At 36.7% G+C, this 19,766-nt stretch overlaps 2 protein-coding genes across 3 annotated transcripts; one reads left to right on the forward strand and one right to left on the reverse strand.

Moving 5' to 3' along the window:
• Positions 1-3,492: 3,492 nt before the first annotated feature.
• LOC114155403 (recoverin-like) lies at positions 3,493-9,333 on the forward strand. The gene is made up of 4 exons (XM_028035271.1): positions 3,493-3,599; positions 5,568-6,146; positions 7,990-8,101; positions 8,495-9,333. The coding sequence occupies exons 2-4, from the start codon at positions 5,766-5,768 to the stop codon at positions 8,578-8,580; spliced, it is 579 nt and encodes a 192-aa protein (XP_027891072.1). The 5' UTR covers positions 3,493-3,599; positions 5,568-5,765; the 3' UTR covers positions 8,581-9,333.
• Positions 9,334-10,330: 997 nt separating this feature from the next.
• LOC114155445 (germ cell-specific gene 1-like protein) lies at positions 10,331-18,733 on the reverse strand. 2 transcript variants are annotated; one of them, XM_028035315.1, is made up of 7 exons: positions 18,438-18,733; positions 14,973-16,029; positions 13,679-13,873; positions 12,880-12,939; positions 12,633-12,791; positions 12,339-12,450; positions 10,331-11,991 (listed from the first exon to the last, which is right to left on the reverse strand). In XM_028035315.1, exons 2-7 carry the CDS (start codon positions 15,166-15,168, stop codon positions 11,394-11,396), a joined length of 1,320 nt encoding a protein of 439 aa, XP_027891116.1. In that variant the 5' UTR covers positions 15,169-16,029; positions 18,438-18,733; the 3' UTR covers positions 10,331-11,393. The 2 variants fall into 2 exon arrangements, with proteins under 2 accessions (XP_027891116.1, XP_027891117.1); XM_028035316.1 differs by lacking the exon at positions 18,438-18,733 and having other exon boundaries at positions 14,973-16,209.
• Between the last annotated feature and the right edge of the window lie 1,033 nt (positions 18,734-19,766).

Here is a 19,766-nt window from a genome sequence, read left to right on the forward strand (position 1 = left end):
AAGGGAAGGCCAGCTCCGTCTAGGTCGGATGCCCCGTTGGAGGTGGTGGGTGGCAGAAGAACTCTGGTTAAAATAATATCCAGACAGTGTTTTTCTCACCATGCATCAAGCTGTTGCTGAACTGGAGAACTCATTCAGTGACAGGTTCACAAAGGAGTGTTGTCACAGATCCTCCCTCCAAGCAGCTCTTAGATTTTATAACCTCAACAAACTCAAACTCATTATTTGTAGTTTTTCCTAATTTCTACAAAAACATTCCTGCTAATATTTGAGCATATTTCCTCTCCTACCACCATTTTACATCAAAAATATTAAATTATTTTGATTGCATTAAGGCCAGTTTACCTTAGAAATATATTTCATATTTTCCTTTCCTAATGAATTGTCTATTGGTAATTAAAAGATAATGATGGTGTTCTTCAAGACCTTGTATTAGTCCCAGATAATTTATTTTCCTTTTGAAATACAAAAAAGGTTAAAAAAATGCAAAAATTAATTATTCTTTTGATGCACAATATCTTTGATATGCACTGATGAAAAAAAATAAAGGCCTTGCTTGAAACAATTACCTCAGAAAAGAGCAAAATTAAGAGTAACTTTATGTCAATGTCAACAAATTGGCATGAAAAGCATCATAATAAAAAAAGTCTTGTTATTTTGTTAAATATAAAGCTGTTATTTAAGTTTAACTGCATGTAAATGGACTGAGCACCGACAGGGTGAAAGAAAGTAACAAAATAAGATGGAAAACCTCCTATAAAACATTTACAAAGTCATTCTGCAAGATCCAACTGTTTTAAATGACCACAAAGTTACTTTAGATATTAAATTGTGCAGTGGCTCTTGAATTATTTGACATAGCCCTGGGGAGATAGTTATGCAACCTCATTGATGTCAAAAACATTAAATACTTATCTGCTCTCTTCCACTTTTTGCCAGAACAAATAACATACAAAATAATAAACAAATTATTCCCTGGCTGGATTCAAATATGATTTTCTTGTTGAGATGAATGTAAAATGTAAAACATTTTGTCATAGCAACACTTTTGCATTTCTGTGTGTGCAGTGAAATTGTGGAATGGATTAAACATAGAGCTTAAAGCAAAGTTCAAACATGACCCAGATCACAAAAAGTTGTACAAAAATATGGCTTACAAGTGAAGTGGGAAAGACAAAGAAAAAAGATTTGACCAGGTCAAAGTATTTGAGAGTATAAAGATTTGTATATATATATATTAAAAAAATTTCCTACAAATTAAAATTTTAATATTTTCTCTTTATTTTGGCATTTTGTTAAACATAATATCAGACCGTGAGAAAGAATTGTATTTTATCCAGTGTATTTAAAAACTTGGTTTCAACTTTTGAAAAATGAAATTGCTTGGAGCCTTCCTTAACTCCACCCTCCCTCAAAAGGATTTTTTTTTTTTTTACAAATAAAGCTGAAGAATGGTAATAATTTTGATAATTATCTGTATAAAACAATTAACACACATGGAATGTACAAACAGCACAAAAGTCTTGATTCATATTTTTTTTTCTACATGTTTTCCTTTCTAAAGGTTTACATGTGTGTAATATCTTCAACTAGTTTTGATCAATCTCTCTTTGGGCTTTCTGATTGTCTTTAATTGATCTTCCTTTGACAATGGCCAATTATTTTTACACATTTTTTGACCAGCACTGGTCCAGTTGAGCTTAGATGAAATATCTTTTCTACTTTTAACCATAGCTGTAAAATAGCATCGTTGATAACACAATGTCTGTCCGGCGGATAGACATTGTGTTTGAGGCTTTTACGGAGGGAAGATGTGTGCAGACAAGCAGGTAGTAAATATCCTGCAGCACTTTGACTTGCATTGAACTTCAGCTTAAAATAAGCCAGTTGACTGAACCACAATTACTCTGTAGGATTTAGTAGTGGTAAAAATAAAGCATAGTTGTTTCCAAAACTACTGTGAACCTTTGATCAGGTCAGGACTTAACGGTTTAAATCCGGTGGGTGGAGGGTGGCTCTGCTGCAGTCGGTACGGGATTTAAATGCTCTTAATTAACTAAGTGTTGACTGCTGAATCCTCCATCTGCTTTGCTGTAACTGCAAATCTGTACATAAGGAAACCCACACCTCGCTCTGAGCAGGTGCGAAGGCGGCTCGGAGATCACAACTCATTTCCAATCCGTTTCGGAACATTTTTTGTGTAGTTTCAATTTGATTGTCAAAAACACATATTTGCTTAAATAAGGTTTTATAGGTGCATATTATTATGACACCTAACTGATACATTATGAAAAATATTTCCTACACTCTATGAAGATAAAATGAATTCTGTCATGTTTATTCAGAAATTTTAGGCAAGTCATGCAACATCCAACTGATCAGACCTGATGATACCCTATTTGTTTAGTTTGAGCACTATGGTTATCTTTCTTGGTTTTTAAAAAAAATCAATAATAATCTCTTTTCTATAGAAAACAACAACACAACTCATCAACTCTGGAACTCTGGCACCACATTAGCACCATTAGCTGGCAAGGTGTCTTGGAAATCTACCAGGTAGACTGGAGATTTAGAACCAACGTTACCTTTAAAGTAATATAGCTGAGTAAAGTGACACTATTTCACACACAAATACACAAATCAGTGATTTTCTATAACACTGCTGCTACAAACCCTAATAAGGTTATTTGGCTCAGAATTCTGTACATTATTTTATTTATTCAACATGGCTGACATTGTCAAAAGCTGACCTAAAAAAATCCTGAGGTTGTACATATGCTATGTCTCAGTACTGTATTTCTTAAAGCTTATATTTAGGTCATAGTAATTTTTTCCATATTTAATGATTAGTGGTAAACTTTAGTTGTTGTTCAAAGTTTGAGCCCTTTGTGACAGGGGTGTCCAAAGTGCAGCCCAGGGGCTGTTGGTGTGGCTAGGGATGACTTCATACAGCTCTCTCCTTCAATAAAATATTCCTTGTTTTGTTTGTAGTTGAGCATGTAAAACAATGTTTTTTATTCAAAAATCAAGTTTTTGTGGCTGATTATTGCTTTCTGCCCTACAATTTCCACCAACATGGCAAAGATCCTGCTGTTAACTTCAGCAGTTGCAGTTCTGCCACCAACGACACCCTGAGTGAGGCATTTCTCCTGAGCCCACCAAAAGTTAAATAAAAATAAATCAAGTAAGTTTCTTATTGTACTTGATTTGCATCCATGTCTTTAGTTTTGACTACACAGCATTTCAACTTTATGTGTTTTATCACAGGTTTATTAAAAATATTCCTAACTAAAAATGAATGTATTTTTATACGTTTTGGGGAAAAAGTGTCATTTTAAAAAGAAAAAAGACATTAACCAATTGGTGGTCTAGAAATCCAAAGCAGCTACTTGTGAGGTAGACTTTGTCAACTTTTACAAAAAAGAAAGGGAAATTCATTTTCCTGAAGCTGTCAGAGTTCTTCTGGATGTTAATGTGGCTCCGCCTCTGAGGGGGAAGCCGGTCCAATTGACTTATCTCAGCAGGTGGAACCTGATTTCCTCTGCTGTTCACAGTCAGAGCATCACTGTTAGCACCAAACCGCTCCACTGCTCACACAGGTAGGACACAAACCGAACTGGAAGCTGTTTGTTCACACTGTTGTTGCTTTATGCTGCTGTTGAATAAGTGACTTGTCCTTTATCCATTGTGGTCTGGAGGTTCTGTGTGTTTATCTGAGATACCTGAAACTGAGCTGGTGTAGAAGTAAATCATTTAGCATGTGCTGTAAGATTCAAGGATGATAACTGGGTTTGAAATGTTCTGATTGAGAAGATTAATTTGAAGAAATATTGACATTTACTTAATATAGAATTTATTTTAAAAAATGATTGAGAGAAGATCTTGGAATGGTATTGTTTCCTTTGATGACACAGAATAATGAGACATTAATCACTTCAGTTTGACTGAGGAACTTCTAAAATGTTCAGTGTGATTTTTGAGTTGGAGGTAAACTCTACTTTATGACACTATGACATTGTTTTCAGGTATAGAACTATAGATGTTTGAGATTTTGAAGAATTCTCAAATTCTGAAAAAAACGATTTAGTATACTCCTATTTGTTCAAACAAATATTTATATTAATGTTATTATAGACTGTGTCACAATTCAGAAACAACCAGTTTCAAGTTTTGCTTAAAAATGTGTCTTGTCAATGTGAATTAATTTTGTTCTACTAATTCAAGTCAATACATAACTGAAAACCCCCAACAAAAAACATTGTTGAGGAGGCATATTATATCTATAATCAGTCAGTCCAAAATGCCACTTAAATGCAATGTTAAATTTTTAAAAATATGAGGTGTTAGTGGAAGTTCTTTTATCAAACCACTAATAGCTGGAACCATTTGACAACTTTACAATGTTCAAAATAAAATTTGTAATATTTTTCTAAACCTGGTGGAAATTTGGAGCTCTCCATTGACTAGTAGAAAAATGTCATGACCTTCCAGATCACAAAAACAAAAATTTTAACATTTGGAAATGTTAAAATGTCAGATGTTTCCATCCTTGCCTTTCTCCAGCAGTCATTGGGTGAGAGGCAGGGTACACCCTGGACACATCAGATGTTACCTGGCCACTTAATTTACTGTGACTGAGAATCCTATGCAAATATAACTACTACATATTACATTCTTGACTACTGCAAAACATAATGATGCAACTCTTTGAAGAACTAAAAAAACAAAGCTGGAATCAAGTTTGGGGATTTGCTCTCAAACTAGCATATGTTTAGCTGGGTCACCTCTAACACCAAAATACCATAGAAATCAGTTTTCTCCCATTTATTATCACCGCCCTGGTATTTTTGCCTGCAGAGCTTATAGTTTCAGCCTCCCTTACCTTTGCTGTGTCTCTTACAGCTTTAGAGGTTGTATTTGAGGTCACTCCAAGTCGTTTGTCACTCTGGATTAGGGCAGCAATAGAGGATTACCAGTGTCTAGAGATTTCAAGTCTCTTTCTGGTTGTTTTTTTGATTTGTTTTATTAAATTTCTCCCTTAGCCCATTGAATGATAATTTAGAAGAGCGATTTCTAAAACCCCCACACACTTTAGAATAATAGTAGTTTGCAAATATAGTTTAACACAACTCTATAATTACAGAAATATGTCACCAGGAAAGAAATTATATTTTACAATCATTTGGGCTAATTAGGACTAAGTGAGTAAATGTGTGTACAAAAGATGAAAATTACTAAATAAGCATTTCAGCTGTTCATTTTTCTTGTATATTTATGTTGTATAGATATTAAAATCTATGAGATGCATTTAATAGCAGTACACATGGGATGATATTGCGATAACGTGAAACATGTTCAGCATTCACACCCACTCCTATCTCACCTCACAGCATTTCAATACTTTTTAACCTGATTTGATTCTACAACATGTCAGAGAACCCACTTCATACTGAACGAAAAACAAGCATTTGAGATTTGACCTAAGATAAAACATGTCCTTGACACCTCTTACCGGATCTAATCGTAGGCCTAATGAGCTTACCAAGTGCCTTCTGCTCTTTTCACAGCATTTGTGTCTACGAGTTGTACACCAGGCCAACACCAGCATCAAGAACATTTTAGCTGTGTCTCATAAATAGTCTTTCTTTTACTAATTCACAAAATAGAGTAGGAAACTTCAGAGGCTGAAGTTGTGCTACAAGTGCCATTGAAAAACCAAGGGCCGACAAGTTAAACCTCTAAACAGATTTCCAACACCAGCAGTAATGGGTAACAGCAAGAGTGGAGCTGTGTCCAAGGAGATCCTTGAGGACCTTAAACTCAACACCAAGTTCTCAGAGACTGAGATTGTCCAGTGGTATGAGAACTTCAAAAAGCAGTGTCCATCGGGCCGCATCTCGAAAGACGAGTTTCAGAATATCTACCGCAAGTTCTTCCCGGATAGCGATGCAAACACTTACGCCCAGCACGTCTTCCGCTCCTTCGACACCAATGATGACGGCACGCTGGACTTCAAGGAGTACATCGTTGCCCTCCACATGACTGGAACGGGGAAGACCACGAGCAAACTTGAATGGGCGTTTTCGCTGTTTGATGTGGACAAGAACGGATACATCACCAAGTCAGAGGTCACAGAAATCTGCACAGTGAGTTTTGGATACATAGCTGGAGAAAACTGTGTCATCGACATAGAGCTTGACAATAGTTTTTTCAATTTTCAGGCTGTGAAACTGTAAATATTTTTACTATTATTTATTATTTCCAATATTTTCAGAGCATAGCATAGCATAAACAACTGGAGTAGATCAATTGATAACAGGATAATGACTATCAGAAACATCTGCCTTACATTTTACATGTCAGTTTTTAGCATGATTGGAAAGTTGCAGATCTTTATTGGTATTCCATGGCAAAGAGTACACAGACTGTGATCTGTGAAGGAAGTAGCACATCTGTATTGACGGAGTTAGTTCACAAAGCCTACAATTCTCCCCAGGTTTCTCACCATCTTTCTTTTCTTAGAAGAGATGTAGAGCCACTGTGTTGATGTAGATTTATACACACAAACAAGTACAGGTTTCCAATGATTTTGACTTTCTAAGTTCAGTGATTTGATTCTTAATGGCAAATTGTAATAATTGAATGTACCAACATTTTTGGACATTAATCTGCAATGTTCCTTGTCAAAAATTAATATTTTGTTAAATTTCCCAACCTGCTTTTGTTACAATAATGGTTGTTTTGTGACCACATTATGAACTTGTTTCTTGTCCATGTCTGGTCTGAAGTCAGTTCCCTAATTTATTTTTAGCCAAAAGGTCAGGCCCTTCCACTGGTTAGGTAACATATTTTCAGGATTAGACTTTCATTCACGCTGATAAACAGTTTAAGCTTATGCTGGAGTCAGAAGACAGCTTAGTAACACTGACTGCATGGATGCACTTTTCAGGGTAAATTTACAACAGCAATAAAGCAGCTAATATCTAAAAAGCCAAAATATTGAAAGTAATTGCTGAGAAGGCTAAATTTTTCTCTTTTTAAAAAATTTGATAAAGTGATACTGCAATTAGATAATGTAAAAAACAGGGCGATGGTGGGAAGAGTTCGTCCTGTAATGGGTTTTTGATTCAAACCCATGCTCTGTCTGTCTTAGTCGTTGTGTCCTTGGACAAAGTACTTCACTCACCTTGTCTGCTATTTGTGGTGCAGGGGCCTGGTGGTGGCCAGGGGGCCCGGTAGCACCTGTGCATGGCAGCCTCACTTCTGTCAGACTGCCCCATGGTAGCTGTGGCTGCAGTGTTGTAGCTTACCATTATCAATGTGCGAATGACTGGATGTTATAAAGCAGCTCTTGAGATTTTGTGTCTCAAATCTTTCTGAACATTCAAACACCTTAGAAGGGAAGTTATGTCCTATTTAATTTATCCAAAATGGTGACTAAAGCAAGATATGCAAGAATCGTAATAAAAGTGCATGTAATATGTCCTTGTGAGGATAAAACAATTGCATTAAAACAAATACTACTATATTTTCTTGAAATCTATGAAAGTAGTTTCATATGAATATACTTTACACAAAGTCCTCTCAACCAAAAAAAAAAACATAGTAAAGTTCAAGCAAATGTCACTCAATCTACAGTTATAAAAGCATTCAATTGACACTCTTTATATGTCCTTGCAGCATTTGTGTTGTAGTAATTAAGCAATTACACAGCACCGCTGTAACTATATAAAGTTGTCCACTTTCCATGTAAGCATGTTTCGTTGCCAAATATAAATGAAAAAGATAAGAGAAAATATAATTAGATAAAACCAGAGATGCTCTCCAAATAAATGGCTTTATGGAAGGATGTTACTTTTGTTGTAAATAAATGTAGATATACGAAACAGAGAAATGAGATGAAACTGAAGAAAGTGCTGGATGAAAATCCACAGAAGAACTCATTATTTTGACTTGAGCAATTTATTTACTCTCCTTCCTGTTTTACAGTCAATTTTCAAGCTGATACCGACAGATGAGGTGGGTGATCTACCTGAGGATGAAAACACGCCTGAAAAGAGGGCAAACAAACTCTGGAAAGTCTTCGATAAGGGTGACAACGGTATGATGAAGTAGTATTGATGGTAGCAAATAAACAATGTAGTGAAATGTCTCAAGAGCAAAAGTGGTAGATGAGTTTTTGTTTTAAATCTTTAAAAAAAAAATCTGGTTCTTCTTCAATTGTCTACAACTGGAGCCAGAAATTTCTTTGTTTTTAATTAAGTTCATAAATGCAAAAGGATTTTAAAAAACTGCAGACATTTCTAATTGTTTTCAATATTTGTAAATCTCTGTTCCAGTTTGACCAGAACAATCTTACTCACTATCATTTTAAATCTTTTATTTCTTCGGAAATACATTTATACTCTATTATTAAATGTGTGTACAAAAATGGATAAGTATGCATTAATCATGGGGTAACTGTATGTTTTGGTATTTATTTTGTTTTCTCTAGACCGAGTTGCAGAAGGAGAGTTCATCAAAGGACTGTTGGAAAATGAAGACGCCCTCCGTTTGATTCAGTATGAACCTTCAAAATAACGTTTTTGTCTGACTGATCCATTTCCCTCTGGTTCCGGTCTTTCTGTAAATGCAGTGGCACCTGATGGTATCCTCACACAATGTGAACACATAACTGCACATAATGCCCCTTGAAAAGTATTGAAGCGTAACTTCCTACTTGGTTTTGTTGCCTGTCTACATGTGCTGTCCACGTTGTTTGTAGTTTGAAATATGAAGGATACAATAAAAACTGGGAAAAAGTGAAGTAGTGCAAACAGATTACTTTGACTGTAAAAATCAGTATGCAACATGCTTTACAAGTATCTGTAAACAGGTATTTATAAACTGCTGTCCATTTTGCTGCTTAATGGACAGAAACCTTTCTGGACCCATTTGACACTTAAACACATGCATTTATATATCATGAATTTCTGATGCAGCCAGTATTTAGTGCAAATAAAAAGGGATACAATGAAGGTTTATTTTGCTTTGAAGATGTATTCAATTCAGTAGTTAATTATAATAATTATTGTTATTGTTTATGAACCCTGACCGACATACAATATCGCTTCATTACTTTAGCTTAATTAGTATTTTACCATTTTTATTTTAACCCCGGGGCACAATTTTACATGTTTGTTGTTTATGTGATGACTATGAAAATTAGCGTTTGTCCTGCATGTTCCTTTGTAATATATTCAATAAATGGAAACAATAAAATTCTGATCAAATGAGGTTTTAGAATTTGTTTGCTTTAATGTCAAATAAAATGCAAAGACATATTTGAAAAAAGGTTCACAAGTTTTCTGTTTATTGTCATTGTTGGAATATTCTTCCAAAATCTCCTGACTTAAATTGTGATTCATTCAGACGAATTCACTTATGTTTCAGTTTATGAAAAATCATAAATATTTATTACAAAAGCAAAATGCTGTGGTCAACATTATTCTGCTGCTAATTAATGATACAGGAGCCGGTTACTGCCCATATGGTTGAGGTTGCATAACTGCTGCATTATCTAACCTCTTAAATTACATTTTTAATTACTGTCCTCATACAGTGCCATTCGATAACCTTAGAGTTGAATTTATCTCCGCCTCACTGCCTGAATTAAGTCAATCCCTCTCTCTGTTTCTGTCTTATTTCCATCACTGGTAGAGATTACTGACGTAATCTTCTGTCCAACATCTAAAAACATCTGTCTCAAAATCCAGACCTCTCTGCTACAGTCATCTCACTTTTTTCAGTATTCCTAGATAGACTTTTTCACGTTCTCAGAAGCAGAAACCGAACCATATAGTAGCAATCACACTCTATTCCCAGAAAGTTTTTGACACTGCTTGGCAGTTTGTGTCTTTTGTTATGGGAGCAGAAAAATCTATGTTGATTGAGAATATTTGACCAAAACAAGCATCCTGTGTTATCAGCTTATTTGAGATTGGATCATGAGGGTCTCAGGTCTAGGAGAAAAAACAGGATATTATTCCCCCAATGAAACATTTTGTCTTATTCTGTGGAACATAAAGCTTTTCCCAAGCTTTTATAAAGTCTCTCTAGCTGACTCTGGGTCTGCCCTAAAATACCCTCAGAGGGAGGCAAGCAGGGGTCAGCCTGACCAGATGTCCAAAGCGCCTCAACTGAGTCACTCTACTCCAAGTCTCCAACACCCAACACAACCCAACCCAACCCTCACCCCTCCAAATAAAAGAAATAATACTGTTTTATCCACATTTTTTTTGCAGAACACTAATAAAAATTTAATCAGAAAAATTGGTGTTTCTACCTTTCATCAGTTTTGTTTTTTATTTTTCATATCTGCAGTTGTACAACAGGAGGAAGCAGGGCATCCATGCCGCACTAAATTCAAAATGTCTCTTGTCACTCTGTCACTACATGTGCATATGTGCAACTTTTGTCATGTCCATAAGTATTTCTGAAAAGTTGTGGCTAAAAAGTACATAACTAAAATCAATTGCCCTGAGAAGTTGTAATTTTGAATTGTGATTATCTAAATCACTGATAAAACACATTCATTCACATAAAAAGTCAGTGTAAGGCTAGTTTTACACAAGTAAACTGGTTCAGTTTTCTATTACTTGTCCTGATAACGATGAGTAAACTTAAAGAAGCTGCTGTGGAATGTGACCATCTTGTATCATGTATTCACAAAATCTCTTGAATTTTTCAGTCTTAGATTAATTACCAGCAAATGTCCTTATATGAGTATGAGTAAGGTTAGGCTAAATCTAAAGCATTACAGATAGGGAATTGTTCTCTTAAAATATATGAAGTCTTTGGTGTTTGGTTTTGTATACTTGAGACAACAGTTAAATAAATTATGGTATAAAGCCAGATCATTTATTCACTGAAACCATAAATTTCAACAGCCATTTCACCATGACTCTAAGTAATAGATGAGTTTCCCTTCAGAGCTGTGCTACATGTCAAGGCTTGTGTTGATGTCACCGATAGTTTACCCCAAGTGACATTTTCTTTGCGTCTTTTTTTATACCACTTTGAAGATATCTATGTTATCGGTTTACTGTGACAATACTCACCAGCTCTTCAGGAAGAAGACTTGAGGGATATTTATTATGTGACTGCAATATGAATAAATCCAAACTGTAATTGCAAACTTCTGAGGCATGACCAAACATGATAAAAAAAAAAAAGTTTAGTCATGCCATTCAAGTTTGGAAATCTTAGTCTAGAGATAGTGAAACTGACACACCTAACATCTAAAAACTCGAAGACAGTTTATGTACAAAAAAACCTAATACAGGTGATTCTTCAAGTCTTGTGTTGTGTTGTTCATGTGTTGTGTTGTTTACCAGTCCTTAGTCCTGTAAGTTTTAGCAGATGGAGTCCTCTCTTTCCTCCTGCAGAGTGTAATCTATCTCATCCAGCTCTCGCTCACACTCCTCACATCCTTCTGTGGCGCATCCCTCCACAACTACGACTCCGTGAGAGTCCACCATTCTTCCTGTTCCCATTCCACCTCCTCCCATTGCCCCCATTGTCCCACCAGTGCTTCCCATTCCCATCCCAACTCCATTTCCTCCAACACCGATCCCACCTGCTCCTCCAATAGCTGTGCTTCCTCCAGCTACAACTCCTCCCATTCCCATCCCGATGCCCCCGACTCCACCTCCAACCAGCAGGGCCCCACCAGCACTGCATGCCAAAGGTCCAACTGCCGGTCCCACTCCTCTTGGCCACAGTGGATCCATGAGGGCCCCCTGCTGGCCGAGATGAATCAGTTGACTGACTGAGTAAAGCCCTCCGCCTCCGGCTTGAACAACCTCCTCATAGGAAGGGGCGATGGTAGCAGCTCGGGCCTCCTCCAGCCTCAACCTGGCTCTGTGCTTCATCTCAATGATGGTCTTAGTGTACGAGTTGAGTGTTGCCACAGCAGCTGCCATACAACAGCTAAAGGAAAGCCATGCTAACCTGAGACATGAAAAGAGTAAAGAAAACAACACTGAGCATTGTTTTTATTTAATTTCCCAATATAACGTGATACGGTGTTATAAAAACAACAATGCCTGGAGATAGACCTGGACTTTAAGGGTCTCCTTGGGAATTTATTCAAAGTTGGTTGAAATGTTCTTACGAGATAAGACACAGAAAAAAACAAATATATATAATGTAATTCTGATGAGATTGGTTACTGCCTTCATTTTACAGATAGGGACACAGGAGGTTTTTTAATGGATCTAATAAACCAGTGAGAATCAAAGTAGTTCTATAAGCCTTGGACAATATTCAAAACAAGGAGATCACAAAAACTAACTCACGCAAAAGACCATCCATAGTCCCAAGACTGCGGCCTCCAGTCTTTTGGTCCGATGCTCACTGTCATCTGAAACACCGTGGTGTACATCATATGGGCTACCATCCCCATCATACCTGGTAAACATGGAAAAGGAATCGCTTTAAAAAAAAGAGGTGAGGAAAAAAAAAACGACCTAACAAAGTGTATAAAAACAGAGATAAACTTTTGAACTTATTTAAATCTTTTGGTTTTTACTCCAGTGCGTATACTGAACCAGAAAAATAAAAAAATGTTTACAACATTTTTCACCACTGACCTGAAAGGACGGTGCACATTGCAGCGAAGGCGTTGATCTTCAGGGAGCTCATCTCCTTCTTGGCACAGAGGCACATCGCTTCGACACACATCAGGAGGAAACCCATCGCCAGAAGGCCGATGTACATGAACTCACTGATAACAGACAGCCACAGCACACCTGCAAGTGTAAAAAAGAAATAATGTGTTTTTATTATTGTTTATTTTCTATATTATTTGATGTAGCCAACAAGTGTTTTTGCACCAACCTTGTGTCTCTCCTGGGGTGAGTTCAATGAAGCTGCGGCACTTTTCTTCCTGATCATCTCCTAAAAACAAGATGTTCCACATACAATCTTAAGTCACCTGGTTCCCTGAATTAATTTAATTTCTGAATGATTTATGAACAGATTCAGATAATGTAAACAGTATTAAAAGAGAGCACATGCAGTGCAATGGCTTCCACCTTCTGTCAGCTTAACACCTAAATTCTGGAAACCTATAATCTTTTATTCTGATCTAAGTCGAGTGATTGCTATTTGGATTCTGCAGATCTGTACATGCTTTATGGTGTAGGTATTAGTTGCACTAACCACACAGTTGTTTCTGCACATCAGACACCTTTGTCTTCATTTACATACATTTAGGTTTATGTAAATTAACCTTAAAGAAAGACAAAAAAGTACAAAGGTTCCAATTTTGTTATCCACTTTATTTTCATGTTTATGATAAACAAACTTTACTTTTTTTAAATCTAAAGCTGTCATTTAATATGCATCTTTCGAAAACAGATTTCTTATGATCAGTTATGTGCTTTGATCTCCCATAAATAAAATAAAATGCTGCAGTGAAAAGAAATTATTCAGTTGGTTCTTAGAAACTGTTTTCAGAATCCAGATTCTTAAAACAAATTCCCTCAAGATTTTGGGAATTTATTTAAATTACGACGAAAATGCTCTGGGAGATGATTACTACTGATTTTCTTTTTCACTTTAAATACAAATGAGTTTAGACATTAAATAAACATCTGAATCCGTTTTCAGCCTCTTGGCTCTCTGCCTCACCAACCTTCGTTGTGTTTTTCACAGGAAAGCCAGAAACCCGTGTGGAAATATCTCAGCATGTACTTGTCCTCGCCCGTTTCCCAGAGATACTGCACGGCATTGGCCAACTGATTTTTCCTTATCTGGGCCAGTTCCTCCTTCTGCTGTGGAGACAGCGTCACATTGGACACCGGGTTCTTGGGGTCCTGGGTGGGAGCCTCTGTTTGAGAAGGAAAAAATACAGATGATCGATTTGATAAAAGAGTTTAACATATTTTATAAAGTACAATAAACTGAGATTATATAACCTAAAACAATCTAGAAATGTGGCTTTTGGTTGTTTTAAGTATTCCTATGCAGTAACTACAGGAGTATGAGAAAATTGTATGAAGTGATAATTCATCTGTATGACAGCATGTAAAGCTCTCAAACACTGTTCTTAAAGTCAGCTGTGGTGTTTTTTTATTACTTTACTGAGATTAGAGCATACATGGGATTATGTGAATTATGTATGACAATGTCTACATTCAAAGCTTTGCCACTGAGCTCTTAGGTTACCAATTTAACCTGTTTATTAAATGACTGGCTGGGGGATTATTTTTCCACAGAGAACACCCTGCAGTTTCACATTATGCTGCTGCATATAATGTGTTGTGCACAGCTAAAAGATGCCACAGAGTCTCTGTGATATTTGTCACAGAATGCTACATGATTACATACGCTGACATGTTAAGAGATGGTTCTTAATTATGCACAGAATATCCAAGATAGATTAATTAAATATCACTAATAATAAAACTTTGATCAAATCTATTCAGTGTTAAGAGGTTTTGGAGTTCTTTAATGATACTTAACCTTAAAATGTTGACCCTTCTCTGTTTTAATGAGAGGCTGTCCATATCTTTATTTCCCAGATATGAAAGTTGAATGCTTCTGTAATTTTCTGTTTTTCCATTGATTGTTTTTTCTATTTTGGTTGCTTGTAACAAAGTTTCAATGAACCAGTTTTAACCCCTTGACTATGATTCTCAAAATGCCGACAGTCATTGGGTTCATGAGAACTTTGGTGTCATGACAGTAAAAGAGTGACACCTCAGACAAGCTGTTGTGTCTAATTTCAAACACCCAACCAAAGTTTGGATAGGTGTTTGAAATGAGGATTTTTTTTATGATGGAAAGACTCAAAGGTCAGAGTTAGAAAGCTGCCTCTGAAAATTGACCCTCAACTCAAAATGAGAAATAAAACATCTTTTAATGTCAAAGAAAATCTTTTTACTTGTAGCTGGTATTTTGATCATCCCCAGCCCTCACAGCCTCACCTGTTGTGTACGGCTGGCTGTTGTTCTTTCCACAGTTCTTCATCTTGACCGGTGACAGGCAGACTGGCTTCACCACTTTGTGTGTCCCTACACACCAGTAGGAACTGCAGAAGGCTGACACGGACATCGTCAGGGCCAGAGAGGTGAGACCCAGGGACAGCAGGGTCCGGTTACGTCTGGACATTTTCTCCAGCATTGTTACTGCTCAACTGGAATGAAGCCAGTGGAGAAATGTGGCAGGCGGTGGGACGGTTTTACCTTGATGTCCCTAAAATGGCAACCGGCTTTGGTGACCTATTGGGATGAAGGTCAGCAGGCTGAAACATCCTCAAGAACAAGATTAGGACAACTTTGTGAAAAGTAAGAAGCAGGAAGGCTGATTGGAAGTTTGAGAGTGACTCATGGAGGAGCAGAAGAGGAGAAAATAAGGAGATTAAGGATGTTTCAGAAGAGAAACAAAGGTCAGTGAGGAAGATGAGCAGTGGTGAAGAGTTGGAAGGAGGGCGGGGTCTGAGGAAAGATATCTGATGAGAGGTCAGAGGACAGAGAGGGAAAGAAAGTGCTGGGTTTTAATCAAGTTGCGGCAGATGTGCTGACTGGAAGTTGCATGAGGAGCTCCAGCTGTTGCGTCCTTATCGAAGCTGGAGGATCCCAGCTGTAGTGTCTGTTACAGAAACTTGGGATTTACCAGGCGAACAAAGCAGGTTATCAGATTTAAATTTAAGATCTTTGTTTCTTGAGAGTATTACAGCATCAGCCGCCTGTCTAGCTGTGTTTCATGTTGACTTGAGGCTCCTCCGATATCCGTCTTCCTGATGAGTTCTTCTTTCCGCTCCAAGGCAGATTTAAATCTCAGAATCCGGATTTTACACCTAATCAGGTCCAGCCTCATGGTACATCCCTCTTCTCAACCTGTTCCCTCACCTCTCCGAGATGGATTGGGTTAAAGAAGGAGTGATTAGTCCAGGATCTCAGGCCTGCCTCTGGGTCCCAGTAAATCTGTTTTAATCTTGGGTAAGGTGGAGGAGATTAATGGCCGGTGACTCTCATGCTGCACCTATCATGAGAACAAGAGAAGAAGAAGGTTGACATCTGGCCAAAATCATCAAGAAAACTTGAAGCATATCCTGAAAGATTATACGTCTATAACGTCATTGTAGCCATGGCAGATTGACCCGAAGTCAACTTGGATTAATCTTTGGTTCTTGAAGACATTTCACCTCTTATCTGCAAAGCTCTAAGTGAAGCGAAGTTCATGTTGGCTCATCTGTACCTTAAGAGCTGTTATGCTGTTGACCTATTTATCCATCTGTCTACGGTGGAACGACTGGATTGAAAATGTAGTTTTGTGAAAACAGATTTTAGTCAAATAAAACAAAACTTTGCTCCTTATTGTAGCATCTTCAGCCTTCACATGGTGACTCATCGGCAAACAACTCATTGTTCCAGTCCTTGCAAATGAAAAGTGATAATTCATCATTTTCTTTTCTAAATCAATAGCTGTTCAATATTTCCAAAGGCATTTAAAAGTTTTTCTTTGGACTTTGATCACTTTTAAGCCTATTTTCAGCTGACCACCTAAAAGAGAAGACCAGATTTAGATTAGTTTGAACAATCGTATGACTTGTGAAATTCAATAAAAGCTCCTCAATTCAAAAGATGAAGCAGTTTTATCTCAACAAAGCAGCTTACCAAAAATTGTTATAATTTCTCTTGCTCTATCTATAAAAATGTCTAAACTTTAGAGATGCACTGATTGGATTTTCTTCATTTCAGATTTTATTTGAACTTTGAATCCAACCGAAAATCCCACGATTTTACCTCTTCATGCATCAAATCCTAGTTCCCTAACCTTTATCTGGTTCTCTTACCTCACAATAAAATATTTCAAAGAAGATTTGCGTTGTTACCATGAAGTAAAGTAGTGAACTGTTTTTAAAGAAGAGAAACAGTAAAAAGAAAACAAAATGTGATCTGTTGGTCAACGGTTAAAGATAATTAATAAAACTTGTGACAACTCTGATCACTGGATGATGAATCTCTCAGGTCCTGAGAGACCTCAGGACACTGTGGGGGTTTTTGTATGTGCTAAGGTTCTGTTAGGTCTCGCACTTCGGTTTTTATTCCCCAATTCCTAACTCTGCTTATCTGAAGTGGACCACACATTTCACGTTGCTAAAGTAAGGCATACATATGGACAGGAGTTGATTGAAAGAGCAGAAAAAGTTTTTAAAAAGTTAATATAAACATCAGAAACCATGATTTATTAGTCAAGACTTCTTTAAGACAACATTGCTCCTTTAAACAAATTACAAAGACATTTATGCACAACTCTGTTAATAATCCTAAATGAGCCTAAATCCCCAGGAATCAGTCAACAAAAATAATAACATTAAACTTTGTAGAGGACATGCAAACAATTATCAAGAGGAATAATTTTAAACCAAGGTGTCTAAATCCAAAATAAAAAGATAACAAATTTTGGATGCTAACATAATTTATTTTTTCTGTTTTTACAATGAATTAGAATAGTAAACCAATAAGATTCATTCCTCAACCTATTTATGTTAATTATTGTGTAGCTTCTATCAACCGTAAGATTGTTTCCAATTAAACCAACATAACTTTTCAGAAGTTAGTGCAGAGGCATTCATTTCTGTTGCACAGAAACTGTAATTTGAACAAGTATGTTTTTGAGATATATAACGGTTGATAACAGCCTGCTAGCAGGTAGAGCAGGGACCAACTGAGGCCATTCAATGGGGCTGATAACCACTGATAATCGCCATTCTATGGGATGATAACATCCGAAGCGGGTGACAAAACAATAAACTTTGTAGACGACATGCAAACAGTTATCAATTAAACAATTAAATTGTTTAATTTAGGAAATAAGTGGAGTTCAGACTCAGTTACAATAACTTTTCAGAAGTGAACATGCTATGATTTTATTTAATGTCTGCCTAGCAGAAAACACTCTCTTGTTCAAACGAATCTAATTTATACTTTTGCTTAAGGAGGTTCTGCTAATTATTTTTAATTAACAATCTTGGCTACTGAAAATCTACATGTGCAACAAGATACCTGGTAATTTCATTTGTTTTAAATTAAACGATCAATTGTTCCAAGTTGATATGAGCAAGTGGTTCTAAAACATGTTTCTCCAGAACCCCAACAGTTTGCTTGCTCATCATTCAGGTTTTCTTTCGGGCTTCTTCACACATTTGATCTGACTTTGCATTGCATTTTTGAATCAATAACACCGATGTTCAGATGAAATAACATGCAGTAATGTGTTAGTTGATCTCTTCTGTAAGCGTCTCATCAGAATGAGCTGAAATCTTTTCCCTTAGGGGTGGGATTAGAAAATCCAGCCGCAGCTGGAAGAGCTCAACTTTTTGATCAACAAAAAATCTCACACAGCAAGAAATCATAGCAACGAATTAGGAATGAAGTGTCACTTACCAATACCTGTAGGCTGGATAACGTTCACTTTGTGTTTGTCTCAACCTTCTTGAATAATAGATTCAGGTTTCCTGAATTTTTCTCCTGATTCCGGCATCGCTCCTGGTTTCCAGTAGAAACCCACCCAGATTCGCTCTAATCCGCCCAAGTCCATCTGTTACTTTCCCACCCCTTCGCTCTTTGTATCCTTCCATCATCGCAGCTTTTTCCTTTCTCTTGTTGACTTCATTTCTTGTCTCTCTCATCCAACCTGACCCAATATGACTCATTTAACGGCGTGGTATCGAACAGCTGGGAGCTGGATGAGTGCACTAGTGATAAACTCTGATGGTCCGTGTTGCTTCTTAAGCTTTGACCCTTCAACACAATCCAGTGCAGCTGCACAGTTGTGGCCAGATGTTTACACACACTAGTCAGGGATCTGATTGTCACGGTATTATTGGACTTTTTTTCACGTAGTTAGGTTATAATACACTTTGCGCATTTGTTTCAATGAAGAAAGACGCGAGTCTTTGGGCAATTCATTAGCAGAATAAGGGAAGATTATGAATTCAAACAAAAAAAAAGTTAAAACCACAAGACAAAGTTTTCTCTGTCAACAAAATGAAGCTTTTAGTCAAAATTTGAGAAGGTATCAAAAAATAATTTGAAAGTTGAAGAACCAAAATTCCACAATGTTCCATTTGGCAGGCTAGTGGGGGAAAATAAAACACATTCAGTATTGTCTTATGTTAAAAAGTTTTTGATATTTACAGTATTCAGACAGGAAATAGGTAGAGGATCCATGAACAGCTACCTCAAGGACTAATAGCCTCAATGTACAGGGCAGCCATGCTACTGCTAATCCACAAACTGTCCAAACATTCTCATGTTTCAGGTGTGAAACATTACACAACTTTATGTCATTTATCCAACTCAGACGGTGACGACCTTTCTTAATTTACAGATGAAAGCATTTTCAAAATGCACATTAAATTGAAGCTGTTTTTGAGTTCTTATGACAGAATCAAGAAATTCAAAATTTCATACACATAAACCTAAAGATGGTGTTTTTGTTATAGCGGACATGCATGAAAATTGGAATAATTCTGACCCACAAACAGATTACAGAGCCACTACAGAAAACCAGTCACACCAAGAATTTAACCATGAAATCTAGTGAAAAGAAACATTTTGATGTAGCACAGCTTAAACTCCACAGGTTGGTAACATTTCATCTATACTAGACACTGCTGTGGCCTTCACTATGACATTGCTTTATCTTTATATCAACATTAGAGACGTGTATTATTTATTAATCTTATACAACAATGCAACACTTTAAAGTAA

This window comes from Xiphophorus couchianus, chromosome 13 (assembly GCF_001444195.1).
Source record: "Xiphophorus couchianus chromosome 13, X_couchianus-1.0, whole genome shotgun sequence".
Taxonomy (NCBI): Eukaryota; Metazoa; Chordata; class Actinopteri; order Cyprinodontiformes; family Poeciliidae; genus Xiphophorus; species Xiphophorus couchianus.

Excerpts from the sequence above, each read along its gene's own strand:
- LOC114155445 (XM_028035315.1), bottom strand. The coding sequence starts at position 15,168 with ATGCTGGAGAAAATGTCCAGACGTAACCGGACCCTGCTGTCCCTGGGT. Across the intron at positions 12,792-12,879 it reads CACCCCAGGAGAGACACAAG|GTGTGCTGTGGCTGTCTGTT; the intron begins GTTGGTGCAAAA and ends TTACACTTGCAG. Across the intron at positions 12,451-12,632 it reads AATGTGCACCGTCCTTTCAG|GTATGATGGGGATGGTAGCC; the intron begins GTCAGTGGTGAA and ends CATGTTTACCAG.
- LOC114155403 (XM_028035271.1), top strand. The coding sequence starts at position 5,766 with ATGGGTAACAGCAAGAGTGGAGCTGTGTCCAAGGAGATCCTTGAGGAC. Across the intron at positions 6,147-7,989 it reads AGGTCACAGAAATCTGCACA|TCAATTTTCAAGCTGATACC; the intron begins GTGAGTTTTGGA and ends CCTGTTTTACAG. Across the intron at positions 8,102-8,494 it reads CTTCGATAAGGGTGACAACG|ACCGAGTTGCAGAAGGAGAG; the intron begins GTATGATGAAGT and ends TGTTTTCTCTAG.